The sequence below is a fragment of the Phoca vitulina genome, unplaced genomic scaffold, assembly GCF_004348235.1.
Source record: "Phoca vitulina isolate PV1807 unplaced genomic scaffold, GSC_HSeal_1.0 scaffold72, whole genome shotgun sequence".
Taxonomy (NCBI): domain Eukaryota; kingdom Metazoa; phylum Chordata; class Mammalia; order Carnivora; family Phocidae; genus Phoca; species Phoca vitulina.
Window position 1 is genome coordinate 4,840,205 of NW_022589775.1, and position 26,981 is coordinate 4,867,185.

The 26,981-nt window shown below is 39.2% G+C and overlaps 1 protein-coding gene across 5 annotated transcripts in view; it reads right to left on the reverse strand.

Annotated features, from left to right (window-relative positions):
• The window catches only part of GRIK1 (glutamate ionotropic receptor kainate type subunit 1), a 375,722-nt gene that overhangs the window by 84,020 nt on the left and 264,721 nt on the right, over positions 1 to 26,981 (reverse strand). For all 5 annotated transcript variants that reach the window (XM_032393338.1, XM_032393337.1, XM_032393336.1 and 2 more), the window contains exons 5-7: positions 23,706 to 23,759; positions 20,371 to 20,544; positions 11,370 to 11,513 (exon numbers count right to left, since the gene is read on the reverse strand). In XM_032393338.1, coding sequence (XP_032249229.1) covers positions 11,370 to 11,513; positions 20,371 to 20,544; positions 23,706 to 23,759 — 372 coding nt within the window. The remainder of the gene's footprint in view (positions 1 to 11,369; positions 11,514 to 20,370; positions 20,545 to 23,705; positions 23,760 to 26,981) is intronic.

Here is a 26,981-nt window from a genome sequence, read left to right on the forward strand (position 1 = left end):
TCCAGGTTTAGAAGTTCCCTATTGGCCTATGATTGTGTAGGAAAGGAATTATGCCTTTAAGTATTTGACTCCTTAATTACAGTCATTCATTTAGTGAACTTTCATTTTGCTAACACTTTTTCACGGAATTACTAAGAGTAAGATCAAGAGAGAAAGTTAACTTGGGGGTGGAGGGGGGAATGGTGTTGAGAAAAGAGAACAGAGAAAGAATTTTATAGATTTCAAAAATTAGTCTACACTTTGTCTCCTGAATAGAAGGGTTAACGAGGGCAATTCACTGTGGTGTTATTTCACTTGTTTAATTAAAGGAGGTTCACTCTGTATCTATTGTATGATGAGCCATGACTCAGGTCTCCCTGCTCCGTGGGAAGCCTGCTTGATGGTCTAACTGTACAATTACTACTTACTCAGGTCCCCAGAATGTGATACAATGACAAATCTCTGAAATTCACCCTCCATCTAAGCAATGTGAGCTCCACCTAGTCACCCACAATTTTAAGCCCATTCTCAGAAAAGCTATTTAAAAACAAATCTGAAGTATGCATAATAATGGTGATGAAAACAAACATTAAGCAAAGGAAGAAATGATCAACATAAACTTTAGACCACATAACTTCCTTGGATGTCAGCTATTTCAGGAACTGAAATGATGCATTTATCATATTCTCATCTGTTCAATATATAATTATTTTAACTATTATGTGTGTTGTTTATAACCCATTATCTTGCAATAACAGCTTGCATGGATCACTGCACAATTTAAAAATATAATGGCTTTTCTTGCCAGTATTTGATTTCCAACTCAAAATCTGCTGACTTTAACCATATCTATTCCATGCACTTTGAGTAAACGAGTTTTTATTTCCTAAGGATTTATCTTAGAATACGCACCTGGATTTTTTTTTTTTTTCATAAACTAGTTTCCTTTGGTCCTGGTTCATGTGGTGGCTCATTTTCTGAAATGGAATGGATTGGCTCTGTACTTGCAAATCAACTAAATGGGCAGGAACACAAATCTGAGACCCAAGGGGTGTAAAGGGGGTGGGAATAGGGCACTTGTCTAATTATTTAGATAATGTGATCAATAGAACCTGGAAATCAAGTCCTTCGGTCTTGAGTTACTCAAATTACTCTGGTCATTAAGGAGGGCACATGATGTAAGGAGCACTGGGTATTATATAAGACTGATGAATCACTGAACTCTATCTCTGAAACCAAAAATACATTATATATTAGTTAATTGAATTTAAATTGAAAAAATATAAAAAATAAAAAAAATAGGGGAACCTGGGTGGCTCAGTCGTTAAGCGTCTGCCTTCAGCTCAGGTCATGATCCCAGGGTCCTGGGATCGAGCCCCGCATCGGGCTCCCTGCTCCGCGGGAAGCCTGCTTCTCCCTCTCCCACTCCCCCTGCTTGTGTTCCCTCTCTTGCTATATCTCGCTGTCAAATAAATAAAATCTTTAAAAAAAATAAAAATAAAAAATAAATAAAAAAATAAAAATAAAAAAATTACTCTGGTCATATAAATTATTGTCTTTGTTGTGTAGATACTTATTATAGCTAATCAATATGTTCCATGTCTATCAAGATAAAAATATGGATCCCATATATGTTGATTTCATATTTTTCCCTAGTTAGCCTGGTTGGATGAGATAATGTATTAAGAAAACATTTATTTATTTAGTCACCAAGATTTACTGAATACTTGAAATGTGGATAATCCAAACTGAGTGCTGTAAGTTTAAAATAGAAACTGGATTTAAAAGACTTATTATGAGAAAAAGTTAAATAATAATTTTTATATTGATTACATGTTGAAGTGATAATATTTTGGATATACTCTATTAAATATCTTATTAAAACTAATCTCACCTGTGTCTTTTAATTTTTTAACATAGCTACTAGAAAATCTAACATCTGTGTAACTCACATAATATTTCTACTGGACAGTGCTGCTCTAGGGCAAATCTTGTATTGGTTATAAGAAACTATTAGATGTTCATCATACCATTGTTTCCATATGCCAAGAATAAAAAAAAAAGAAGTATTAAAAATATCTATTCATAAGGGAATGGATAAGTACACTGAAGTATAGCTGACCCTTGAACAAGGCAAGGGTTAGAGTTACTGATCCCCACACAGTCAAAAATTTGCACATAATTTTTGACTCTCTGAAAACTTAACTACTAATAGTCTACTGTTGACCAGAAGCCTTACTGATAACATAAATAGTTGAGTAATACATATTTTGCATGTTATGTGTTTATGTAGTGTATTCTCACAATAAAGTAAGCAAGTAAAGGAAAATGCTATTAAGAAAATCATAAGGAAAAGAAAATACATTTACAGTACTGTATTTATTGAAAAAATCCTCATATAAGTGGACCCACACTGTTCAAATCCATGTTGTTAAGCCTCAACTGTATTTTCAATAAATGAATTGTTCCTCTACTTGGGTTCTTTATTCTCTTAATATTTGCATAACTGTTTCCCTCTTTTCTTTCAAGGCTTTACTCAAGTTTCATATTAGCCATGAGATGCTTTCTAACTACCCTATATAATATAGCAATGGAGGGTTTTTTTTCTTCAAGGACGCCTGAAACCCTACACTCTTCTAACTTTGCTTTTCTGATGCTCCTTGTCATCATTTGAAGTACTGTATTTCCTTTTATATATGTCTGATTCCCCCACTATTGCATTCTTGATGTCTAGAATAGTGTCAGCCACACACTATGTATTCAGTAGATATTTGTTGAATGAATGAATGAGGGAGTAGTAGATTTCAATGAAAAGGAATAAACTGGAAAAGGAATAAATATGCATCAACCTAGATATATTTCAAAACTTAAGCAAGATTGATTAGAAGAGCAAACTGCTGAATGAAATATATAGACACACACACCCACAAAACACACCCACCCCAAACATCATCATATGTCTATATGACATTCCTTTAAGTAAATTAAACACTTGCATATGCATGTGCCCACATGCACATATACACATGCATGTAGACTGTGGTATTGAAAGTAAATTCTTTAATCAGTGAGTGTAGAAGCAGGATATTAGTAGCTGAATAGGAGAAGGAGGGTAATTGACCTGAGTCTTCGAAAGCTATCTGATAAATACTAATGTTATTTAGAAACATACAAACTAAGGAGAATTTGGCAAAACCTCCCATCCTATTCCAACACCCCCTTTTCTCATTTCTGACAGGTGATTATTCACTTAGTCACTGATTGCCAATTTCAGAGATAGGTATCTTAGCACCTTAGTTACATATAAGACAGTGTACATAATTAGTAAAACTGTAAACTACGAACATTTAGGAACTGATCTCATTTCTTTGTCCAGAGTTGTATGGGAATGAAGGAAAGGACCTGAAAAATCCACCTCTCTCTTCAGGTCTAAATGTCTTCAGTGTGAGGGGGTACCAGGGTAAATGGGTTTCATTTACACAGTGCAAAACTAGGTGGTGGTGCTGAAGACTGAGCTGGAATGCAGGTGGTTTTCAATAGGTGCAGAATGAGAACTACAAATGCAATCTTTTCCAAACAGTAGAGATTTGAGTGCGTTTGCTGCCAGATCCAATGTTGTCTAATTAATCCAAGGGACAGCTTGTCCTGGCAATCAAAATCAAATGGCATGCAATAATGAGAAGTGTTAGTGGAGCCACAGCGGGATGAAAACATGTCAGAGCTTTGCTTCTCCAGGGGCTTTAATTTTTTCAACTCTGTAATTTTTCACCTGGATCCCATATTAAAAAACCTCAAACACTCAATACTGATCTATTAAGTAAAAGTCCAAATAAATATCAAGACAATATATAGGTGCCTCATTGGAGAATTTCATCTTCTATGCTTTGATTTTTTTTTTTTTTTTTAGATTTTATTTATTTGACAGAGAGAGAGATAGTGAGAGCAGGAACACAAGCAGGGGGAGTGGGAGAGGGAGAAGCAGGCTTCCCTCCGAGCAGGGAGCCCGATGTGGGACTCGATCCCAGGACCCCGGGATCATGACCTGAGCTGAAGGCAGACGCTTAACGACTGAGCCACCCAGGCGCCCTACGCTTTGATTTTTAAAATCTTAAATTCAATAATCTCATTTATATATTCAAATTAATAATCTTCACTTCATCAAAATAGAATAAATAAATTACAATTTCATAGTGAAACAGTGGCAGAAAACAGTCCATATTTTCAGTGATATCCCATATACACAAGCATTTGGAAGTAATTTTCACTCCTATATAGTAAATTTATTTTGGGCCAGATCAATTAGGAACTATTTATATAGTTTAAAAGTAAGCATTAGCTCAGCAAAATTTATTAAGAGTTTGGTGGATTTTAACTTCCTGGGTTCTGTTCAATAAGCATCTTTTAAATGCCTGCCATGTACAGGCACAGCTCTGAGGACACAAAGATAAATTGACTTTGTCCTTGTTCTAGGGAAAGGTCTTACAGTGTCTGGATGAAGCACATTAAGTGCTAACATAGAGATGTAAAGTAGCTATGGAGTTCAGTGGAGGATCATCCCCAAATACAGGTTTTGGAGAGGATCACTAGAGAAAATGAGTTCTGAATAATAGCCCAAGTAAACAATGAAAGGCAGTGCTTTCCAGGCTGAAAGACATATGACAAAAGGGGTGTCATAAGGCAGGTTTTAGTCCGGAAAAGAGAAGCCCATCTGTCTCACTATGTGAGAAAAGCATGGTGAATGAAGAAAACTACAAGTAAGTGTATGTTTGTAGAGGGTGGAATACCTACTACACGCTTATGTACACCATTCTTTATATGTGGACTTTATATGCCCACTTTATATGTGGACAATAGTTATAAAAGGGTTGTTCCATGTGAGAAATGATGAGGGCAGTGGGCAAGGAAGTTTGCAAAACATTTAGGATAGAATATTAACAGGACTTAATTAATTAGATGAGTGTTCTGAGGTGGATGGAGAAGTTTAGACAACCTGTAGAAGTCTGGTTTGAGTGACAAGTTCTATTTTACTGTAATGTTTCAAACTAGTTACCAATATGATAGATATCAGGATACTAGAGTGGGTAGATAAATACTCCCAAGTTCCCTATGCATAGGTACAAAGGAAGTGCCCATCAGAGATTGTCCTAGATTTTTTGGACCTGACCATGAGATTTATAAAAGAGATCACATTTGTGGTAGAGGTAGTTGCTGGAGAGATTTCTCTGGAGAGAGCTGTTGCCTCTCTTTGAGTCCACAGTCTTCTGCCTTCAGGATGCCATTTTTGAATCCTGGTAAGTAGGATTTCAGGGGGCCATTCAGAGAAATCTGAAACAAGTTGGCTGCAGTTGGAGGAGAAGACCAATGGCTGGCTCAAACATGAGGAAGTCAGGGTAGACTATGGACTGTGGTGTGGTTCCTAGGTGACAAAAGAGGACTACTCAAGAGCTGACCAACTGAGGTGAGGGCCAACCAGGAAGTGCTGCATCATGGTCAGAGGCACTCCCAGGATACCCAAGGAAGGAATGAGTGGGTGCCAGATTTGAATCCAGAGTGCCTCAGGGGGAGTATAGTCAAGGACTAGCTACAGGGGTGAGGAAGCTCTGTACCACTGGATGTCATGGGGCTGAGGAAACACCTACGCTCCCATCTAAAAGAGATCCATTGGTTGGGTTAAAGAAACATCGGGAAAGACTGCCCAACAGAAAATCATAAAGAGTCAAAGAAAATTCTTAAAAAAAAAAAAAAAAAGACTTAGGTTTAAGAATTCCCCAGACCCGGGGCGCCTGGGTGGCTCAGTCGTTAAGCGTCTGCCTTCGGCTCAGGTCATGGTCCCAGGGTCCTGGGATTGAGCCCCGCATCGGGCTCCCTGCTCAGCGGGAGGCCTGCTTCTCCCTCTCCCACTCCCCCTGCTTGTGTTCCCTCTCTCACTGTATCTCTCTCTGTCAAATAAATAAAAATCTTAAAAAAAAAAAAAATAGAATTCCCCAGACCCACCTGGGAACACTAGCTTAGACTATTTGCTGATCGCAGAGAGCACAGAGCAGTTCCAACAAGTAAAAGTGTCCTCACTCTCTTTGAGCCTGGTAGGAGGTACAACAGCTACTGCCTTGGTGAGGAAGGAAGGAAGGAAGGAAGGAAGGAAGGAAGGAAAGAAAGGAGAAAGAGGAGAAACCAAGCACAAATCACATTCTTTCACATCTCTAGTCTTCCAGCAGACTGGAGCTCAAAGGGAAGAGAAATTTGATGTTAAATCAAGTTGGACTTCTGATTAATATTAGAATAGAGCTTCTAATTACCAAGTTGAGGTTCCACTTAAAGGAACTCTAGGACTGTCATTACCTTAAGTAAACACAAAAATCATGTAAAATATGCCAATTTTCACTGAATAATTTTAAGTGGACAGTGGGAACAAAACTAAATTGTTTTTATTGTCCCACTAGTTGTGTTTGTTTGGCATCCTAGTTAACGTTGTCATTTATTGACATTGGGTTTATGTAGCAATAATAGATTTAATAGAGAAAACAAGATTCTTTCTATTTGGGAATTTGCTGATGTGAGGGTGGCAGCAGAACAACCAAGTGAATTTTTACAATAGCTGTATGAATTTAGACCTAAGGAAGAAGTCAAGAAATACTCGTATGTTTCTCTTGAGCAATTTTTTCCCCCTTTAGCTCTTTATGAATGATGATCACTTCAAAACCAAGATATCTATAATCCCTCAATAATCTTTGTGGGTTTATCTGCTTTGATCAAACCTACAGAAGGCTACCAAGATAAATATCTGAAATACCATATTTTTGTGCCTCAAGAACAGTGACTACCAATCAATTATCAATCAAATTTGAATTTCTCAGCTCAGCAGGCAATTTTCACCACTTGTCTCTCCATATTTACTTTAACTCATTTCTCGCCACTTCCACATGGGACCACTATTTCTGACCCCAACAGAACTCTTTATGCTTCATTTATACTTTTGCCATTCACCATACTGGAACACTCTTTCAACCAAATTCTATTTTCCACACCCAATTCAGACACTCTTAACATGGGTTTCAGGCAAACCAGGGTGTTTATAAGGCCCCTGAGATTGCAGATGAATTTGTACGCCTTTCGTGGGAACAATTAAGACAGTTTTAACATAGGGTCTGTAACCCAGAAAATAGTTAAGAACCACTGACATAACCTAAAGTATATGATTCACTTCACTGCACTCACTGTTCACTGCCCTTCCCAGAACCTGTGATTACAGAGCCTCCTCTCCTCAGATGCCTCACTGTGCTCGCTCTTGCTGCAGCTGCTCCCACTGATTGCCCCACAACCAGCTGGAACTTACTCTGGGTCCAGAGTAACTCTGACCACAGACAGGAAGTACTTTTGCTTCCTAAGCCCCCACATTCAGCTATTATTTCTCAGACTAACCTGAGATGTGGTTTGCCAGGGTTTTCTGATAACTCTACCTGGTTGCTGGTTACCTAATGTTTTGGGTCCCTCCCGAACAGTCATGCATGTGCTCCGTGATTGAAAGTTCCCTCATTCCCTGGCATCACTGCAGTTGGCTTTCTGTGCCATGTCTATCTCCACAGAACTCCTGACTTTCCACTGTTAGGTCCTGTCCTCGTTTTTACAAATACTGCACTTCATCTTGGGCTCCAATAACAATAATGTTGATGCCAATAAGAACAATAGCAAGCATGCAGTGCTTACCTACACTAGGCAATATATTTAATGTTTCATATGCACTGCCTCATTTCTTCCTGACAACTGCCTTACCTGATAGACATTTTTTAGCAGGACATTCCATTTATGGTAGCTGCCCTTAATTGAGCAACCACCACATACCACACATCTTGCTAGGCTATACATAGATGTAATCCCCATGAACATATGGAATGGGTTTTTTTATCTCAAATTTTTAGAAGAGGAATCTGAGAACAAAGATCCTCAATGACTAAGTTCACTTAGATAGCAAATTGCAGTTAAATCTCGGGGTCTGTGCTCCCAGTGCCAGAGTTAAATAGGCTGGCCTATTCCTCAGATCCCTGCCTCCCTGTCCCACCAGAACCTATGGTCCTGGTAGGCAAGTCTCGCTGATCCTGGTTTTTGCCTCATCGGATTGTTTCTGGATGTGATATTCATGTACTGAGTACTTGCTTATAGGTTGCATGTGTTCTTCAGTTCCTTTGCTTGTTCATTCATTAATTTATTAGTTCATTCACTTGTTTGGCATCTACTTATTGAGTGTTCATTCTATGCGAAGTCTTACTCAAAAACTAGGGAAACAAGACTGGAAAAGCACAGCTTGGAAATAGACATGTAAGTAAATATGGTGCTCTAACAACAACTATAATGGAGGTAAGGAGCCAAAATTTATGAGTCAAGGTAAGCACACAGAAGCTAGCACTTGAGTTGAGACATAAAGGCTTTTCAGTCAGAAACAAGAGAATCTGGTAGGAGCATAACGGCAAATTCAGGGAGCCCCAGCAGGTTCAGTAAATGCTGGGGGTTGGGGCAGGAGATGAGAGGGATGGCATAGATCAGGAACCAGATCACTGGGGAGCCTGCAGATCCTGCTGATGAGTGTAGGTTTTATCCCAGACATAGGATAGCTTCAAAGGAATCCTGCCATTACTCCATTATGTAGAATTTATATTAGTAGATAGTAGAAACCACACCTTCCAGTTTGGGAGAAGATAGTTCCCTGTCATGCCAAGTTAATGTTACTTGTGTAATGGAGCCCCAGTACTGCTTGCTGGGTGGGAATTTATAATCTCCTAATACATTTGTTTAGCAAATGCCCAGAGACATGACACTATAACACACTCTACCAGGTTTAAAATGTTCTTTAATTCTTCCTCTTTAGTCAGCCTGAAACATTGAAGGGTGGTTAGCTTGAAAGACTTGTCTGAAAGGCTTACTGATTCTAAATGATGTGTGAAGTTATCAGGGATTAGCGCACACACAACCATCTCTGAGCTCAGAAAGTTTACCTCCTGTGACGAATTTGATCTTCACCCCATAAATTCAATCTGCTGACTTGCTCCTTTACATGATTTCTGATTAGAGTTTGGAAATCCTTTAGAAAGTGAGAGTTACTAAAAGAAAGGACCCGGGGAAGTTTTAGGACCATGTGCCTTATTTCATGTTTCTTAATAAAACCTGATGCCTGCAAAGTTTTGTTGAATTATGTACTCCTTGAAAGAAACATCTACATTCTCTGACTTTTGCATGTTTTGGCCTGTCTCAGAATTCACTCTGTGCAATCTTTCAACAGACTGGGACACTACTCCTGGTCATCCCCATCCCATCTCTGCAGGTACCTATACCCTGCCAAGAGTGACATATAGCATCGTAACTCGGGATAAAAAAAGAGATGATCGATAAAAGTTTTTAATCCATGACCCGCCTCTCCTTTCAACCCCTAACTGTGGAGCCTGAGAATGGGGAATTTGCTCTTTGGAGTAAAAGATGGTAAAATACTTTCTTGTTTTCAATGTGGTCCCTCATCTTGGAGTTCATTCTTTCTTTAAACATCCTTAACTGTGGCTTGGTAATTTTACTTTCTTATGCAACCTAAGTACAAGCAAAAAGGTGCTTGGGGTGCTCCAAGTGTTTGATCCTAAGCTTTCATGTGGCCTCCTGCCTCTCCTTGCACTGGCAGGAGATGAAAGGAAACCAGCTGTTTTCTTGTTAAAGATCAAGGTGATCAGGATGGCGACTCAGGACCTAGCCATGATCGCTGCAGGGAGAGCAGAAGCTGGGCAATGTTTTTCCATTAGGCACAGTATGTCAGATTTGTGTAGCCATCAGAAAGTGTATTTCATTTCATGCCTATTTGTGATTTCCTTGTTGTTGTTGTTGCCGGGTTTAAATTCCTGGCATCACACTCAGTAAACTGAATGAGGCTATTATTAGTATCCCAATTGTAAGAGAAGAGCTAATATCTCAGATTCTTACTACGTTTCTGTGTTGTTCTTCACACCCTTATTTTTATCCTCACAATAATACTATGAGATGGAAGGTGTTATTTCCATTTTACAGAAGAGAAAATCGAGACACGAGAGTTTAAATAACTTGTGTAGATTATATTGCTCATAAATGTTAGTGGAGCTGAGATTTAAACCCAAGCAACCATGCCAGGACTACAGTGAGATCAGAGAGGTTCCCAAGGGCACAAAATTTAAGGAAGTACTCCCTCACAGTCTCCTATAAGCTCAAACCTGAGAGTGAGTGCCTCCTTAAATCAGGTACCCAGGGTAGTCTTTGTTGCTTGCCATACCCTAGATCCAGCTTGCTCTGGAGCCTGAGTAGTGTTAAACCTCATGCATACTGCTTCTCTGGTTCTCACCCTTATGGATCAGAGGCAGCTGTCAATGGGGAAGCAGATTAAACAAACCATGAGAGGGTTTGTAGGTGCTAAAGAGACCAGCAGAGATGGAGCCCAAAGTAGGATTTCTCCTTGCTCTTGGCCTGGCATTCTTCTCTTGCACTATGTCCCTCCCATTCTTCTCTTTTAATGGCTTTGTCTCAACTCAGCCTTCTCCAATACAGAAGGCAATGAAGATATTCTTCATTTGAGAGGTAAATTTCTGCCTCCTATAGAGAAAACATTAGAGCAGCAACACAGAGTACGGTGTGTACTCAGTTAAGCCTTGTTTCATTTTGTCAAGTCCAGACACACCCTGAGATGTATGTTGATGTCAAAGGTAATCCAAGGATACATATCTATGAGGAATCTCAGGGTCTTAGAACAGGATTTGATGAAGAGAAGTCAAATACATCAGAGAAAAGGAAATTGTAGGTGATAGTCCAGGATCCCAGGGTAATCATGAAAAACTCACCTTCACCAAATACCCTGTACTCTTGAAAATCTTTTAGTACACTTGGTAAGTTTTGAATAGACTGGACTTTTCTGGTTTGCTGACAAATGGCAATATAATTATTATATCATTAGGACAAAGAGGTCCCTCTATTCAGTCCTATACAACCTGATACTTAAAGAATCACTGGAATTATGGACTGATAATGTGAGAACTATCCCTGGTACCCTGCAGTGATGGGCCAACCCACTCTTTGTCTCAATGGGGCATGGAATAAGCACCGATGAACTTATGAACATATATGGAGGAGAGCCAGCAGCAATGGAGACCATAGTTGAGATGAAGGGAGGTGAATGTTATGATCTGGTAGCTTTTTTGAACTTCTCAACATCACACGAGAAAGTTCCTGGTCAACAGTCTTTTATCAGTGAAATCCCAGCAGATTGGTTGATGATAGTTTCTCCTCTTTTATAGATATCATGCCAACAGAGCCATGTGGGAAGACCACACTAAATGAACAAGTCAAATCACTATGGCTAGGAAAGAACTGGGCCATGAATGAGTAGCACTTGCCTCTTTGATTAGGTTCATAAATCTGGGTCCAAGGCGCCATGGCTTGTGTCGATGACACTGTAAGGAGCTGACAGTCAGCTGGGAAGCCCGATGGGAGGCAATGGCCACCATGTACACTGCATCATACATCAGAGCTGCTTCAGTCTGTGGAAGAAAACACACACCACATCTTCAATTCCACCTTTGTTTCCCTTCCTTTACCTGCATAATCATTATACCTGCTTCCTTATCTCCTATTTGTCTGATCTCAACAGCTATTTATTCTCCAGCTGAACAGTTTTCACTCTCTGATAGCTATTTTTCTCTAAAATAATACCTCATACTCCACAGTAAATTGGAGTGATAGCTCTGCTTTGTTTTGAGTTCTTAAAAAAAAAAAAAACAAAACCCTCACATCAGCCACAAAAGACTTGATTCAGGGAACAAACATTTTTGGAGCACTTTCTATGTTAAGCATGGTGTTAAGATCAACTACATTGAGTTAGAAGCTACTAAACCTCAACATTTCAATATCAGATTTTGTTTCTCAGGACTTATACCTATTTATACATTTATTTACTTGTTTCTATTTGGTGGAAAGAAACAGCTGCTAACAAAGCTAATAGGTAATTTCCAAATAGGGATACTTTGTTGGTCACTTCCATTTACCGGAGTCAAGAAGGTTTGAGTTGTGGAATCAAATCCAACAGTACGCTGTGGAAGACCTTTTGACCACAGACCTGTGTAACTTGCGTGGAATATGCCTACTTTTGTCAGCATTTGCTTTTTGATAGAGAGTGTAAGTAGTCCTTGCTTTTGGGCATTGAGCATCTCATTCTTCCCCTCCTCATGAAATTTCTCTCATTTGCAAAATTTCACACAAAACTGCTAGCATTTTATAAAAAGTATTGCTCTATGGTTTTCTTCAAGGATAACATTGTATAATACCTTCACATTTTAGTTGAGGATTTTCACTGGAACTTCATTTGAAATTCTCAACAATCTCCCCAAATCAACAGAACAGATAGATAAAACTACTTAGGTAGAAAAACTGACCCCCAGACAGGATATTGACTTGTGTAGGGTCCTACATATAACCGGTAATTGGTAGAGTTAAATCAAAGATCATTATGTTTGTTTGTTTGTTTTTTCCCCCAGAAATCTGTTGATTCGCTCAACATTTACTATGCACTTATTGAGAGCATGTCTTAATGGAAGTGGAAAGAGAGGGTAAGGGTTACTACATCTCACACTTTATGCATCTGTGAGTCCAGAGTTTATCCCCACTTTAAATCTATATCCTGTGCAATCTCTATCTTTGCATTTTCCATATGCATTTATAGTGACAGCAGTTTCTCAAGAAGAACATGAGTTTTGTGAATGCAGAAATGTTCCACTTCATTCTTTAGTTGATAACACAGTTACTGGCACATAAACGATATTTAAAGTTGTTTAATAAATGTTTGCTGAAGGAACTAATGTTATTTCACGCCCAAAATAAAATACATTTTTATGAGAACTGCATAATCCCATGGTTTTAAGATGTACTTCTAAGATAAATTGTTTCACTTATATGATTGACATATAGAAGTTAGGTTGGTAGTGGTGGTGGTGGTGATTGTTAAAGCTTAAAAAAATGTTTTGATCATTTCAGCTCAAAACTGGTATACAATCAGTTTCATAGATGAGAAAACTGAGGCTCAGGAAAATTAGGTGATTAGGCCAAGGCCACTCTGCTAATCAGCTGCCTGGCCAGGGTTTGAACCCATGACTATCTGATTCTAGCACCCATGTTCTTCACTACTCTGCTATGCTAATTTGGTGTAATTGAAGGAGAGTAATCCATTGGCAGAATGAGACTTTTTGAAACTCAATCAATAATAATAGTGACTTTTATCAAGTTCTTATTATACGTCGGGTACTTCTCTAAATACTTTGCAAACACTGTATCTTCACCATAACCTTTACTCCTTTATGGGTGAAGATATGACCAGGTTAAATGGTGTCCCCAAACTAGTGGTGGGAAGATCAAGATTCAAACCCAGGAATTTGGTGCTAGGATTTATGTTCTCAACCATGAAGCTGAGCTGCCTCTGAAGCAAATATTTGTCTGATGACTTAATAATTACAGTAATAGCTCAATTATGGTGACTGTTCATGGACAACTTACTACACACCAGGCATTATAAGCATTCTACACATGTCATCACCTTAAATTATTGAAACGATGCCTTTAAATAGGTATTGTCCTCATTTTGCCAACAGGAAAATAGAGACTTGGAGAAGGAACTTTAGGAAATAACTTTGATAACTTGCCTAACTTACTAGGCAAGTGAGAATTTCAAAGCAGGATGTAAACTTAGATTTTGGAACTCATGCCCTTAATTGCTATCCTTTTGGGACCTGGACCATTTTAGCAGTGGAATATACTTTTTTACAAATTTGTATGTTTATTCACTAATTCACTAGTTGAAAGATTTGATAGAGAAGTGTGAGGAGTGAAGTTTTGATCTAGCTTTTCCATAAGCTGGGCTTAGGAAGGATTTTGACTTTCTTTGTTAAGGCTGCCTCCACACTGGGCTGGGTAATAACATGACTCAAAACAATGGGCCTGATCAGGGCGCCTGGGTGGCTCAGTTGGTTAGGCGACTGCCTTCGGCTCCGGTCATGATCCTGGAGTCCCTGGATCGGGTCCCACATCGGGCTCCCTGCTCGGCAGGGAGTCTGCTTCTCCCTCTGACCCTCCCCCCTCTCATGTGCTCTCTCTCTCTCTCTCATTCTCTCTGTCTCAAAAAAATAAAAAAAAACTTATAAAAAAAAAAAAAAAAAAAAAAAAACAATGGGCCTGATCAGTCCTTTTCAAATTCAAAGAAGAAAACCATTTATTCTAAAACCACGCTTCCCTTTGACATGCAATGTTTTCTTAGATGGAGGAGAAATGTCTCTACTTATTTTATAGCACTAATAAACCACCCCTGAATTTCCTTCCCTTCTTAGTTCTGTGCTGGAGGCTAGCTTACTGAGCAGCAACTCTCGAGTCATTTTAGGTAAATATAAAAGAAATTGGCCTGTGTTTCAGATTTTATTTTTCTGAAGGTGTTTATGTTCACATTTTATTTATATCAAAAGCCTGGATGAAACCACATTACTCAGTGCCCCTAAGAAAATCTCTTTACCACAACATGGATCATGAAACAAGCATATGAAAAGCAGTCTCACACCATGTTTTGGTTATCAAAAGAGTGGGCAATAAAGGGTTAACTCAGCAGGACTGGGGTGCTCACACTCTGTGTATTCCAAAGAAAGGACTGGCTTTTGACTAGCTTCTGGGAGATAATGTCCGAAACCTTGGACTGTCCTGCCTGATCATAGTGTTTCTGTATTCTTTGGGGTAATGGGCGATGCTAGACAGTTTAACAATGTGATTTATGGTGAATGGCTATTTTTGTTCATCTGGGGCCCTGGGCCATGCTGTATCAGTTTGCCCTCTGGAAAGGCCAGAGACTGAGTAAGGTCAGCGACAGGATGTTCTATGCCTATGTGACTGACTGACACCAAGTCTTGGGTGAGCTTCCCTGGTTGGCAACACTTCATACATGTGGTCCCACATCATTGCTGTAGAGATTGAAGTACTGTCAATGCAAATTTCCTGGGAGAGGACCACTAATAGTTCCCACATAGTTTCTCCTGGACTTTGCCCTTTGCAACCTTTTCCTTTGCTGATTTTAATCTATATCCTTTTGCTGTAATAAACTGTCAACTAGGAGTTTAACAGCTCTTCTGATTTCTGTGAGTCCTACCAAATCATCAAACCTGAATGTGGTCTTGGGGATCCCAACGCAATCCAGTGAGATGTGGCCCCTTAGGAATGAGGACTAACAGCAGGATATGGCTTTATAGACTTCTTACATTTTGCTGTCTTCCTGGTATGTAACATTGTTGGAAAAAACTGGAGGAGATTGGAGTTCTGAAGGAAGAACTTAGTCTTGGTGGAGCAAATGGGCAAAAAGTATAGATTTCCCATCTTCTCTGGAAATTCAGAAATATTCACTAACCTGATATGGATGGACAAGGCAGTTTTCTAAAAGAGAAGCTTTCCCAAATAACACCCTTCCCCGTCATTTCCTAAATTTACTCTCTCACTGATTCCTCTATTAAAATCCTAATATCTCACCACAGCATAGAGCTAGCAGGAATTTGTCTCTTAGTATTGTGTATTAGTATAGTCCCTTTGTGGGGGTAGATGCTGCCCGGGAGCCAAAGTGGTGGGAGAGGCAGTGAACATCCTGAGCATCCAGGATGCCGGCAAGAGCAACCCACAAGTAAACTGGGGTTTGAAAATGGTCTGGGGAAGGTAGCAAAGATATAATCAAGTACTCACAATCTAGAAATTCAGTAATTAGGGCAGCAACTCTAGAAAATCCAGTGAAACGTGGCACAGAGGTTGGCATATTATAATTTCAATATGCATTTTTCAGCTTTTGAGAGACACAGTGAGAAATTGGGAAAAGAGGACCATATGTGGAGTTGGAAAGCACACCTGGGTGATTCCCCTGGTCACACAAGGTCACACAGGTCCCCGGCAAGGAGCTATCTTGGGCTACATGCACAAGCCAAGAAATACGTCTCTTGTAAACAAGTAAGGATTCTGCCTCTGCATTTCAGAATGTCTTTTGTTCCTTTATTCACTACAAACTGGCGTAGAAGCAGGTACCATCCAGGAAAATTCAATTCTATGTCCTGGAGGTTTTGTATATATTATCTAATTTAATCTGAAAAGTAACACTGTAAAGGATTATTACACAGATTAAAGATAAGCAAGCGGCTCAGAGAAGCTACATAACCTAGTCAAGTCATTTATTTATTCAGGGGACATAGCCAGTACTTAATCTAGGCTTTCCTCATCTGCAAGATCTTGCTTTTTCCGCAGAATTCCACAGCCTGTTGTCTTTCATCACGGGATCAGCAGTGGACACTCAGGTGGACACTCAAAGGTGCCTCCGTCTTGGATCATGATTATAGGAAATGCTCACATGTAACATAAGGCTACTGACTGAACCTGATGCTGTGAATGCATTCGAAGAACTGGGAAGGCCAATGACAGATCAAAGTTGTGTTGTTTCTATGATTCCCGTGCACTATTGAATCACACACAATTTTTGCTCACAATCAGAGAGGAATCCACCTAAAAGTGGGCCACTCCATTATCCCAGTCTATCCAAAAGCCAGTAGATTGAATCAGCCCAAGTGCTAAGAGAAATTTAAATGTAGTGAAAAGAAATGAAGTAGATTTTGTAAAATTACTCCAAACTTCTATTGAGTTAACACTTCAGTTGATAAAACACTTTCTTTTTTTAATCTCAAGATATTTTAAATAACGAGTTTCACTATTTTTGAACTCTATTGACTCAGTACCAGGTTTCTTAATTAACACAATTTTGACCCTATTTTTAAAGTCAATATTTTTTTTTTCGTTAATTAGATCTATGCATCTTAAGTCTGGAGTCAAAATTTTTCAGCTTGGACATGATTTTCAGATTTGGATATGTTTTGACATATATAATATTATTTGAAGATATTATTAGTGTATGATGTTCTAAGAAATTTTTAATAGTTAAAGATATGAAAGAGGAAATTAGATAAGTAGGTGGAAGTAAAAATACATGGGCATTTTTAAACATATTTTAAAAAATTTCTAAATTATATATTCATACAAGCATCTGTATATGTATGTAGCACACACAAAAATATAACTATAAAAGGCAACAGGAAAATTCGCCTTGGAGTGTATTGGTATATAATGCATATGATTTCAGAGAACACAACTCTATTCTAGTAATGGCATTACTTAAATATAAATAGCTGTTAGTCTACTTCAGGATAATCTTTATCTTCACTATGCATGCCTATTTTTTATTTATAGGAACTCTCTTTGGACTTTTACAGACTTATTTCAGGGCTATATGAATATTTTTCATGTAACATCTTGGTCTTAGCAGAAGCTCAATTCCTATTTATTTAGCATTAGTTCCCTTATTAGATACATATTTATTGAAAGCCTGCTTTGTGCCGGGGCTTTTCTAGTGCTGGGGATAAAGCAGATCACAAAAAGACAAAGCCTCTGTCCTCATGGAGTTTATGTTCTCGTAGGGGAAGGCACGAAGCAAACAAATCGAAATATAGCATATGAGGTCGTAGGGCTACAGAGCGAAGGAGAACAGGCCATGGGAGAGAGAATAACAGGCCTCTCTGCTGAAATGCATTCAAACAAATGGGAACAGGGGAGGGTTTTAGGCAGTGAGAACCACAAATGCTACAGACACAAGAAAGAGTGAACCATGAGATCTGAGGAATACAGACCCCGTGGAACTGAAACCATGGGGCTTTTCATCAGGAAGGTGGGGAAGAAAATGGGTTGAGTACAGAGGCAACCTGAGAACAAAGATTTGTTAGATCTGGGCCCTGGCTTGGGGACACGGCATGTGCTCTCTTGACTCAGAGATTAGTCCACTGGATACTTTTAAACCTACCCTTTAAACTCGCCATAACTCAGTTTCCACATCCCCAAATTGGCCCCCTTTACTAGAAGCCAAAAGGAAACCGTGAACTGCAAAATGGCCTCTTCGAGTAAATAAAGGTCAATATTACTTCATGGGATCAATTTCAAACTATATCTATTTTTTTTCTTTTTATTGTGTCTTTATGAGATGACGGATGCTAACTAAACTTATTGCAATTACCATTTCATAATATATGTAAGTCAATCTGTTATGCTGTGTACCTTAAACTTATACAATGAAGTACATCAATTCTATCTCAGTAAAACTGGGGGAAAACCAATCTGCATGGGATCTGACTTCGAGTGGGTGCTGTGTTCTACCATTTTTTTTGACTAGTATAGATATGACCTGATATATCTACTCTCCCCACGTTTAGTGCCCTGGTGAGCCCTTCTCTTCTGCTCTGATAAATCCCCATTTCCTTTTTTATAGTTTATAATAACAACAACAAGAGCAACAACAAAGACTAGAAATCCTTTTCTTAGGTGAGATGACAGTAGTAAACTTTAGGCAAAACGGGACCTCTTCCATCCATTGGGACTTGGCTTCACCATGCTTTCTGCCCATGGGACTGCCATTTGCCCAGGCCACTGGCAGCAGTCCTGGGGGAGTAGCAGAACCCCATGCCTGGCCTGAGTTGGTGTGACTTGCGTGGCTCTATCCTTGTTCAATGATTTTCCTCATCTCAGTCAATATATACAAACTGTCCTGTCAGCTAAGTATAATTGAATGCAATAGATGCTTTTTTTGGTAAATTAAGCCATTCTTGTGATGAATATTTAATGTTTGGCATGAATCCGCACACTGTGTTAACAGATCCAAACTGTAACTTTTTTAGTGGTATATACCAAGGACAGGTAACAATTATTGGAGATCTCAGCCTGTGGTAGAAATCTCAATGGGAGGCAAGGTGGGTGGACAGAGGGTTTGAGCCATATTTGAACTCACTGGAATTACAAATCCAAGAGGAAGAAGAGAGAAACAGGTGTATTAGCATACCTCTCTGTCTCTGACTCTTTTTCTCTCTCTCTCTAGCTTGCCCCCTTCCTTTTCAGAAGGTCTAGTATTTCCCTAGATATTCTTTACTTGTTCCTATTCAAAGCAATGTTTCAAATCACCCAAGGCTCATTTGTATCAAGATGCTTTCCATCATTATCTCTCAGAATACTTTGTATTCTTTAAGAGTTATTTCAGGTTTGAAAAATTGTCAGGGAGGGGCGCCTGGGTGGCTCAGTCCTTAAGCGTCTGCCTTCGGCTCAGGTCATGATCCCAGGGTCCTGGGATCGAGCCCCGCATCAGGCTCTCTGCTCCTCGGGAAGCCTGCTTCTCCCTCTCCCACTCCCCCTGCTTGTGTTCCCTCTCTGGCTGTCTTTCTCTCTGTCAAATAAATAAAACCTTTAAGAAAAAAAAAAAAAAAAAGAAAGAAAAACAGTCAGGGAGCTTGAACATGGAATCATCCAGAACCACTTAATTCATTCATTTATTTTTTTCTATTCATTTGTTTCTCATAAAAAATGGTGGAAAAAGAAAAGAAATCCCAAGTTCATTTCTCTGCAAGATGATCAGTTATCGGTAAATTGCATCTTAAAAGCAAGAGTGCTTCTCCGGATGATGGGAACAGAGAATGAAATACTTTGCCAATTTCAAACGCTATTACCTCCCCACATTCCCAGTATCTTTCCCTTTAGATGACACGATTCCTACATAGAAAACTTTTAAAAAAAATTTCCTGCTCTTTATTTCATCATGCAGGGAGCTTCATTAGAGAAATAAAGCTAGGGTAGGTGCGTTTGACAACAAAAGACAAATGATGTTAGTGAGAAGCTCTCTGATGAGGCAGTTTGCAATTTATCTGTTCAGCAGAGTACCTCTCCCCTGTCAGGAGGTGGGCCTGGCATCTGCTTTGAGGGGAACATATGGCTGGTGTGAATTACTGTCAATGTCTGCAAAGGTGTTCCTGTGCATATCCAGGCAGGAAGAATGTGAACACACCAACAGTATGTGAATCTGGCGTTTTTCCACGTGTGCACCGCTCGCTGAGATGCGGCAGAAATGAGGAAGGCAAACTGGTTCTGCATCACTTTTGTAGGCAGCTTGCTCCTCTTCTCCTTGCCCCCCTTCCCAAGGCCACATTCCCAGGCCTAAAACTCTCTCCACTCAGCCTTGCTTTGGTTTCTTATTTGTCTCCATTTGGCTGACAGTGATGGCTACTCCTGTTAACTTTTTTTTTTTTTTTTGGTCAAAGGCACGTACAGTCCGAAAGCTGAAAGCAGCAGTTTTTGATAGTAGCCTTGCATAGGCTTTCAAATTACCTAAAAACTTTACTCCTTCTTTTCTCATTCAAGTCAAGGCACAGGTTATAATACTTTCACTCACACTATAGAAGTCATATGAGATTCTTAACCTAACCCCTAAAGGAATGCAAACATCATCTCAAATGATTTTATTTTAAGACTACTTACTGTCATCATGCCATCCAAGAGGCCAGTCTCCGGCCTGGGGGGGACCTGCAGTCTCTCCATGGACCACTTCTCAATGATGGAGGACACGTGAGGGTTGTCAATATTAAGCAGCCGAAACCCAGTCATGTTTACACCACTGTACCTATAGAGTTCCAGATCTAAAGCAAATAAGTCCTGCACAGTATTAAAAATGACAAAAGAAGAAAGAGTTAACATTTTCAATGTTCTTTATGCAAAACAGAATAATGATTGCAGAAGCAACAGGTAGATTAAAACTAAAATAGCTGTCCTCACACTGCTTCATGAAAGAACATTTCCCATTGTTCTTCCCTTGCACGCTGCCTGAGAAACTCTAAGAGTGAGCAGTTTTCATTTTCCTCTATTTTTTGCAATACTATCAGAATTTGGATAAATCAAGAAGAGGAATTTGGCTGTTAATAATTAGTATGCCCTTGGGCACAGGTTACAGTATTCTGAGAAGTTAGAGTTCTGTTTCTAGAATATAGCGTTTGGGGAGTTGGAAGGAATCTTTGTGCCCATTTGGTCCAATGCTTTTATTTTACAGATGAAGACTCTGATGTTCTGAGTGGTGATGTGACCAGTCCAAGGATGACCCAATTGTCAGTGGCAGTACTGCTCTTCTCCATCACTTCTTGCTGCCTCAGATCTTGTAAAGGAGATGAAATTTGAACTTGCATATGCATGTGATAGGAAGATCACTTCCAGCAGGAAAAAAATACCATTCCCTGGCTCATTGACCCGTGCCCCATACAATGAGGGCATGAAGAACGTTCACTGGACGCAAGCTCTGAGTAAGAAGTGAAGGGTTCTCTTCAGAGAATAAACTGGAGCATAGGGTTGTATGAACATGAATATCATAACAGTAGAACTAATTCCCTTTCAGACAATGTTTCAGGAAGAAAAGTTTAACCCGCTCGTGTTTTCCATTACAGATGAGGCTGAGTGTAATCCAGAGGTTTATGTTGATGCATATTTATTTTGTTAAAGATTTTATTTACTTATTTATTTATTTTTATTTGACAGAGAGAGAGAGCATGAGCGGTGGGGGTGGAGGGGAGGGACAGAGGGAGAGAGAGAGAAGCAGACTCCCCGCTGAGCAGAGAGCCTGACTAGGACCCTGGGATCATGACCTGAGCTGAAGGCAGATGCTTAACCGACTTGCCCTTGTTGATTCATACTTAAAATGATATAAAATTTCAACTTTCTTCTTGTGAAGAAAGGTTTGACTCTAACATATGTCATTAAAAATATCTCACATTTAGAATAAACCAAACTTTCATAACATTTAACAGGAAAAAAAAAAAAGAGAAAAACTTCCATAAAAATTTCCTAACAGTGTAACTCTTTTATGGAAGTGCAATGCAAGTTAGTACATGATCAGTGATGGCCGTGGTTCCTAAGGAGAAGTAGCTTCAGAAACACCTCATGATCTGTATTTGCAGAAGATATGCACAGATTTGTTCTTTTGAATAATTCTTTACACTGCTATCCTTTCCCAAGATAATGTTGGATTAGACTGTAGAGCTTTAGGAGGGCAGATCTGTGCTTCTGGCTCAGTATCAGAAAAAGAGTACTGCCTTCTCAAGTGTTATATTTTTCCCCCTCGTACTATATAACTTTCTTTCTTCTTTAAGTTTTATCAATACTCATGGGCAAGAATCATAAAAATATAAAAAGCAAAACATGGCAGAATGCAGATAAAACCAAAGGAAAATGCTTAACGAAGTAAATTTAAAGAATAAGACCCTAAAAAGAATGATTTCCTTTAACATGCTCAATGAATGGAAGGAAAACTACTCAAACTACAAGGAGTCAGAAAATTCCAGGATACATATGGTATCCCTCATGGACTCCACAGTACAAAATGCGGTGTGTTAAAATGAATACTATACACAGGTGTAAAATTAGGTTGACCTACAAACTGACGTTCCTATGCAATATAGAATATGGAAAGTCCAGGGTCCGATTTTTAACATCTGCTTGTCAGTGAAGAATGAAAAAAGACTGTGAGGGCAAGTTGTTTGTTCCCAAATTGTCTCCTTGAAGACCAGACTTTTCAGGTTTCATTGTTCAAATTCTTTCTCAAATTTCAACAAAACCAGCTCTTAGGAGTGTGCACAGCCAGGGATGATAGAAAGTTCTGAGGCAGGTGTCCGTGCTGCCTTGAGCAGAACCCAGGTGTTCATGGTGATGGGGGAAGGGCTGTACTTGTGACCTGACTGAGATGCTTTGGAGTTCTCAAGGTTTTCTTCAACTGTTCTGACAGAAGCTCTAATTAGGATGTCAATGATGGGAGGGACGATCATGGAAACTTTGGTTCAAGGTTTTCTGCCCTGCATCCCACTCCCCTGCCCCAAGCTCTGGAACAGTGATGATTTTGGCACCTGCCGCAGTACATTGGTCTCACGATGTCCACTGTATCCTCATGCTTCCCGAGATACTTGAGTGAGGAGTGGAATTCACCGCTTCCATCAGTAGTATGTATTCAAGGACAGCTGCCTGCTTCTGGTTCCAAATTCTTTTATTTCCCTTACTCACCAGCTTACCTTGCCAGTTTTATTTGGTAAAATGTTACTCTTAGGAAATTTCCCAGAACCTGGGTGGATTTCACTGGACACACTGTTACAGATTAACAAAGAAAATTGGTTTTGTGTTTTCTTCTCCTGTGAGAAAGTGGAGTGTGTGCGTGCACGCGTGTGTGTGATTTTTAAAATTGGATGAGAGCTATCACATCATTTTGATGTGTTAAATGCCCTGAATCATTCTCCCTTGATATGATAATCTCAAACTTTAGGATGTTATGGTTTCTTTTGAATTTCTTAGGCTCAGAACCATGATTTTTTTTTTTTTTTCATGGTGAAAAATGTTTGCTGTGCAAAGCATCTCCCATGCTCCTTTTCTTGATGATCTTCAAAACACCTGGTCGGTGACCCCTGGCTAACCCAGCTATCTACTGGACACAAGCGAGTAAATCACATAGGATCAAAAAAGCCAAGATACACTTTAGTGTGCCTTCTAATGTATGTAGAAAATGTAGATGATTCTTCTTTATGACTAGTTTGCACTTTGACAGTTCCTATTTAATGAAAATATCATTTTAATCCCTTTCCAGATGCACATGCACTGATGCTAGTTAAAAAAAGAAAAGAAAGAAAGAACCTGCTGTTCAGCATTTCTGGATTTACAGGATTCTTTAGGAAAGTAAGATAAATCTCTATGACACTATCCTGCCTCTGACACTGGTGGGGCTGACTTTTGAAATAACTGGAGACGTTTCCTATAACATAGAATTCACTTCCACCTGAAGTGCTTACCAGGGTTGTGAAAAAGTAGTGATAGTACTCAGTCATCATGCCCATGAACAGAATCTGCAAAAGAGAAATAAGGGGAAAGAATCAGAAACAGAATTATAATAAGAAATAGATCATTAGCTAGGAAATTGCAATAGCTTGAGGACATAGAGCAGGAAGGGGCTTTGGAAATCCACAGATTCAGCAGATCAGAAACCTGAGACAGATCAGTGGCTGATGGGGAGCTGATGTGGGCTGATGAGGATCCAGGCCATTAACCTCCATCCAGTGTTCTTTCATTAGACGATCTTTCATATGTTCGATCTTCATTGAAGTGGTAGGTCTAATTTAAATGTAAAAAAATTAAAAATAGCTTATGCGCAACAAATTTAATATTTGGATCTGACCTTAATAACAGTGTTTTGCTGTCCTTATTGACTAAGTGTCTAAGTAACCCTATGCTCAGATAGATATTTTATTGATCTCCTTAGCTTTAATACTTATCATACTGCCTCAGAGAAGAACTCATTAAATGTTGAATTGCAATACTGGTATGTAGATATATTTAAAAGAGGTTTTATACATATGCATATCTCTGAAGCCTTTCTCTCTACTGCTTTCCCATCTTATCCCACAGTATGAGTAGGGGAAAAGAGGATTTGTTTATAGATAGAAGGATGGGGACTCTTCTTGTACAAATGTCACCCTGCCTCTTAATTTTGATCCTCAGTTACCTCTTGGGATCTTGACAGTTCCAGACATTCTGTGTGTATTGTTTTTACCTGGTAGGGAGGGGGGAAAAGAAGTGAAGAGAAAGGACAACGGTTCTAGGTAGAGTAAGTTTATTAAAATGTGATCTTACTTTTAGATTCCTGGAAATGGCGTCCACTGAGAAGAAACAGTTGCAAATGATTTGGAGATAAGGAAAGGTTTCTGTATCTTCTAAATCAAGGGTATCACCTTCCTTGGGTGGGGGGAGGTCAGCAAAGGACTATTTGGGTGCCATTTCTTGGTATTTGTATAGAAATAAACAGAGAAGTCTCAGAAATAAAATTTCCAAGGCAGTTTTCCCCACAACTCTGATAAACTCTGAATGCAAATGAGAATCCCCTCTGGAAGTTTTAAATTTCAGATATTCTTCGACTCCATCACAGAGACACCCTGAACTGGAATTCCTCAGAGAAGAGCCTGGGTTTCTGTATTTCACAGCAGTGCTTGAGAAACACACTCCGTGGAAAACATGTCCACTCACACCAAAGAACAGGCTTTCATAACTTCAACTGAAGAGATGGATTGAAAGGTCTCAGGAAAGACAACAGCGTGTTATCAGAGGTCCTAGAAAGTGCCTAAGATATGTAAACTCGAATGATTTTGCATGAGAAGGGATACAGAATGAAGAGGGTATTCCATGACAGCACAGGACACACCAATCCTGCACTTCTTTTGCCCCCTCTGCTAATGTGGAGACCAGAGGAATATTTAGTGCAATTGTAATGTCATGAAGGTAAGACAAATGACAGGAAACTGAATCATGAGCCCACCGTGTGTAAGTCACTCCTATGGTGGTAACAAGACCAGGCGCACAAAAGAATTTTAAAAAGGGTAGAATTGCTTTAGGGCCATCAATAACGTTTAAAGCTATGCATAGTGAGGTCTTGTTAGCTGGTCTCTTATATCATCGGAGCATAAGGAGCTAACCTGCTGGGGTCAGTCAGGAATCCAATTTTTCACTTTAGTCATTAGATAGTGTAATTGCAGTCAAGACTACCTCTTCAGAGAGGACGGGGCAAATTTTATGTCAAGATAGAGAGCTAGACATTAAGATTTAAAATATTGTTTCTGAAACTGAAAAAGAAACAAAAAGGCACCTCAATTTTTAGCTTTTCACTTGGGCTGACTTTTCTTTTAAAATTTGGTTATGGAGACATTTGGTCAGCATTGGAGGGCATAGGCTTCTCCCCCGCTTTTTAAGCAACCATTCAACTAATGCTTCTTATTATTTTTTAACTCCTGGAGGCAAATATTCGTTTGATATACCTCTTATTTAATGTTAGAAAAAAGTTATGAAGATGCAGTGAATATTCAGCTAACAGGTCTACTTTTATTGCAGAAAGAACCGTTGGGTCCTCTGAGTATGCCTTTCATTTAGCACACTAGAAAAATCTCTGTTCTTGACTTTCCTGCCTGGTGCCTGGGTCAGTCCTCCTGGTGCTTCCCTTGAATATCTTAGAAATGGTAATTAAGAAACAGGTAGAGTCCAGCAACCCTCAGTTTTTTTCCTGAGATTAAGAATTCCTCAAAAACTAATGATGTAATGTATGGTGATTAACATAACAATAAAAAAGAAAGAAAGAAACAGGTAGAGTCATGAATCATTCACCTGCCACCTTTGTGGACTCTCTAGGACACAGGTGAATGAAAAGCTTCTGGGTAAGGATAAAGCCAGTGGCACCAAAAGTGATGGTTTGAAAACAACTGTCCATGTGAGAGTCTGTGGACTGGTTGGGGCCAGCATCTCTGTTGTTTAATAGTAGTATACTTTATAAATAAAAGTACTGCATTCACATGACGATTTTCTCTCTGCACGTTGGTATTTCAACTAAAAGTCATTAGGGATTAAGAAAATGTCACATCAAGATAAATGTCAGTTTTTCAAATAAAAAAGTATAATCATGATATGGGGAGTTTTCTAATCTTTGCAAAACTGACTTTTTCCTTAGAAAAACTACCTTCTTTGAATTTTGATAGTGTACTTGTCTGCCAGACTAAGCGGGAGGTGCTGACCTAGGCAATGTATACTTTACCAAGGCAGTATTGCTAGAAACTAGCTCTGGCTATCTTTAAATCATTTTTTAATAGCACAAAACACATCACATCACACACACTAATGCGTAGTAAGTGTGGCCGTCAATACTATTCATATTGATGGGATATTATCCTTCATTGCTTCCACTAATATGTTCTTTTAATAATGGTTGTTTCTTAACAGAATTATTCTTATTAAATAACCCTTGACATCATATCATTGACTTAGATTGATAGACAGTAAAAAATCTAGCCCTTTCAATAACATTACATATCTATAAGAGGGATAATACTGAGTATCTACTACTCTTCTTGATTTTAGAAGACCCATAGTTTAGACATAATTTGTGCCATTGCCAATTTCCCAGCTGGAAGGACAAATGGCAGGATTGCATTTCCTGCCCTCTTGTGTTTGGGTGGGGCCATGTGCTGGTTTTGGCCAAGGAGGTAGGAAAGATACTGCCATAGGTCATCCTCTAGAGATTTCACCCTGAT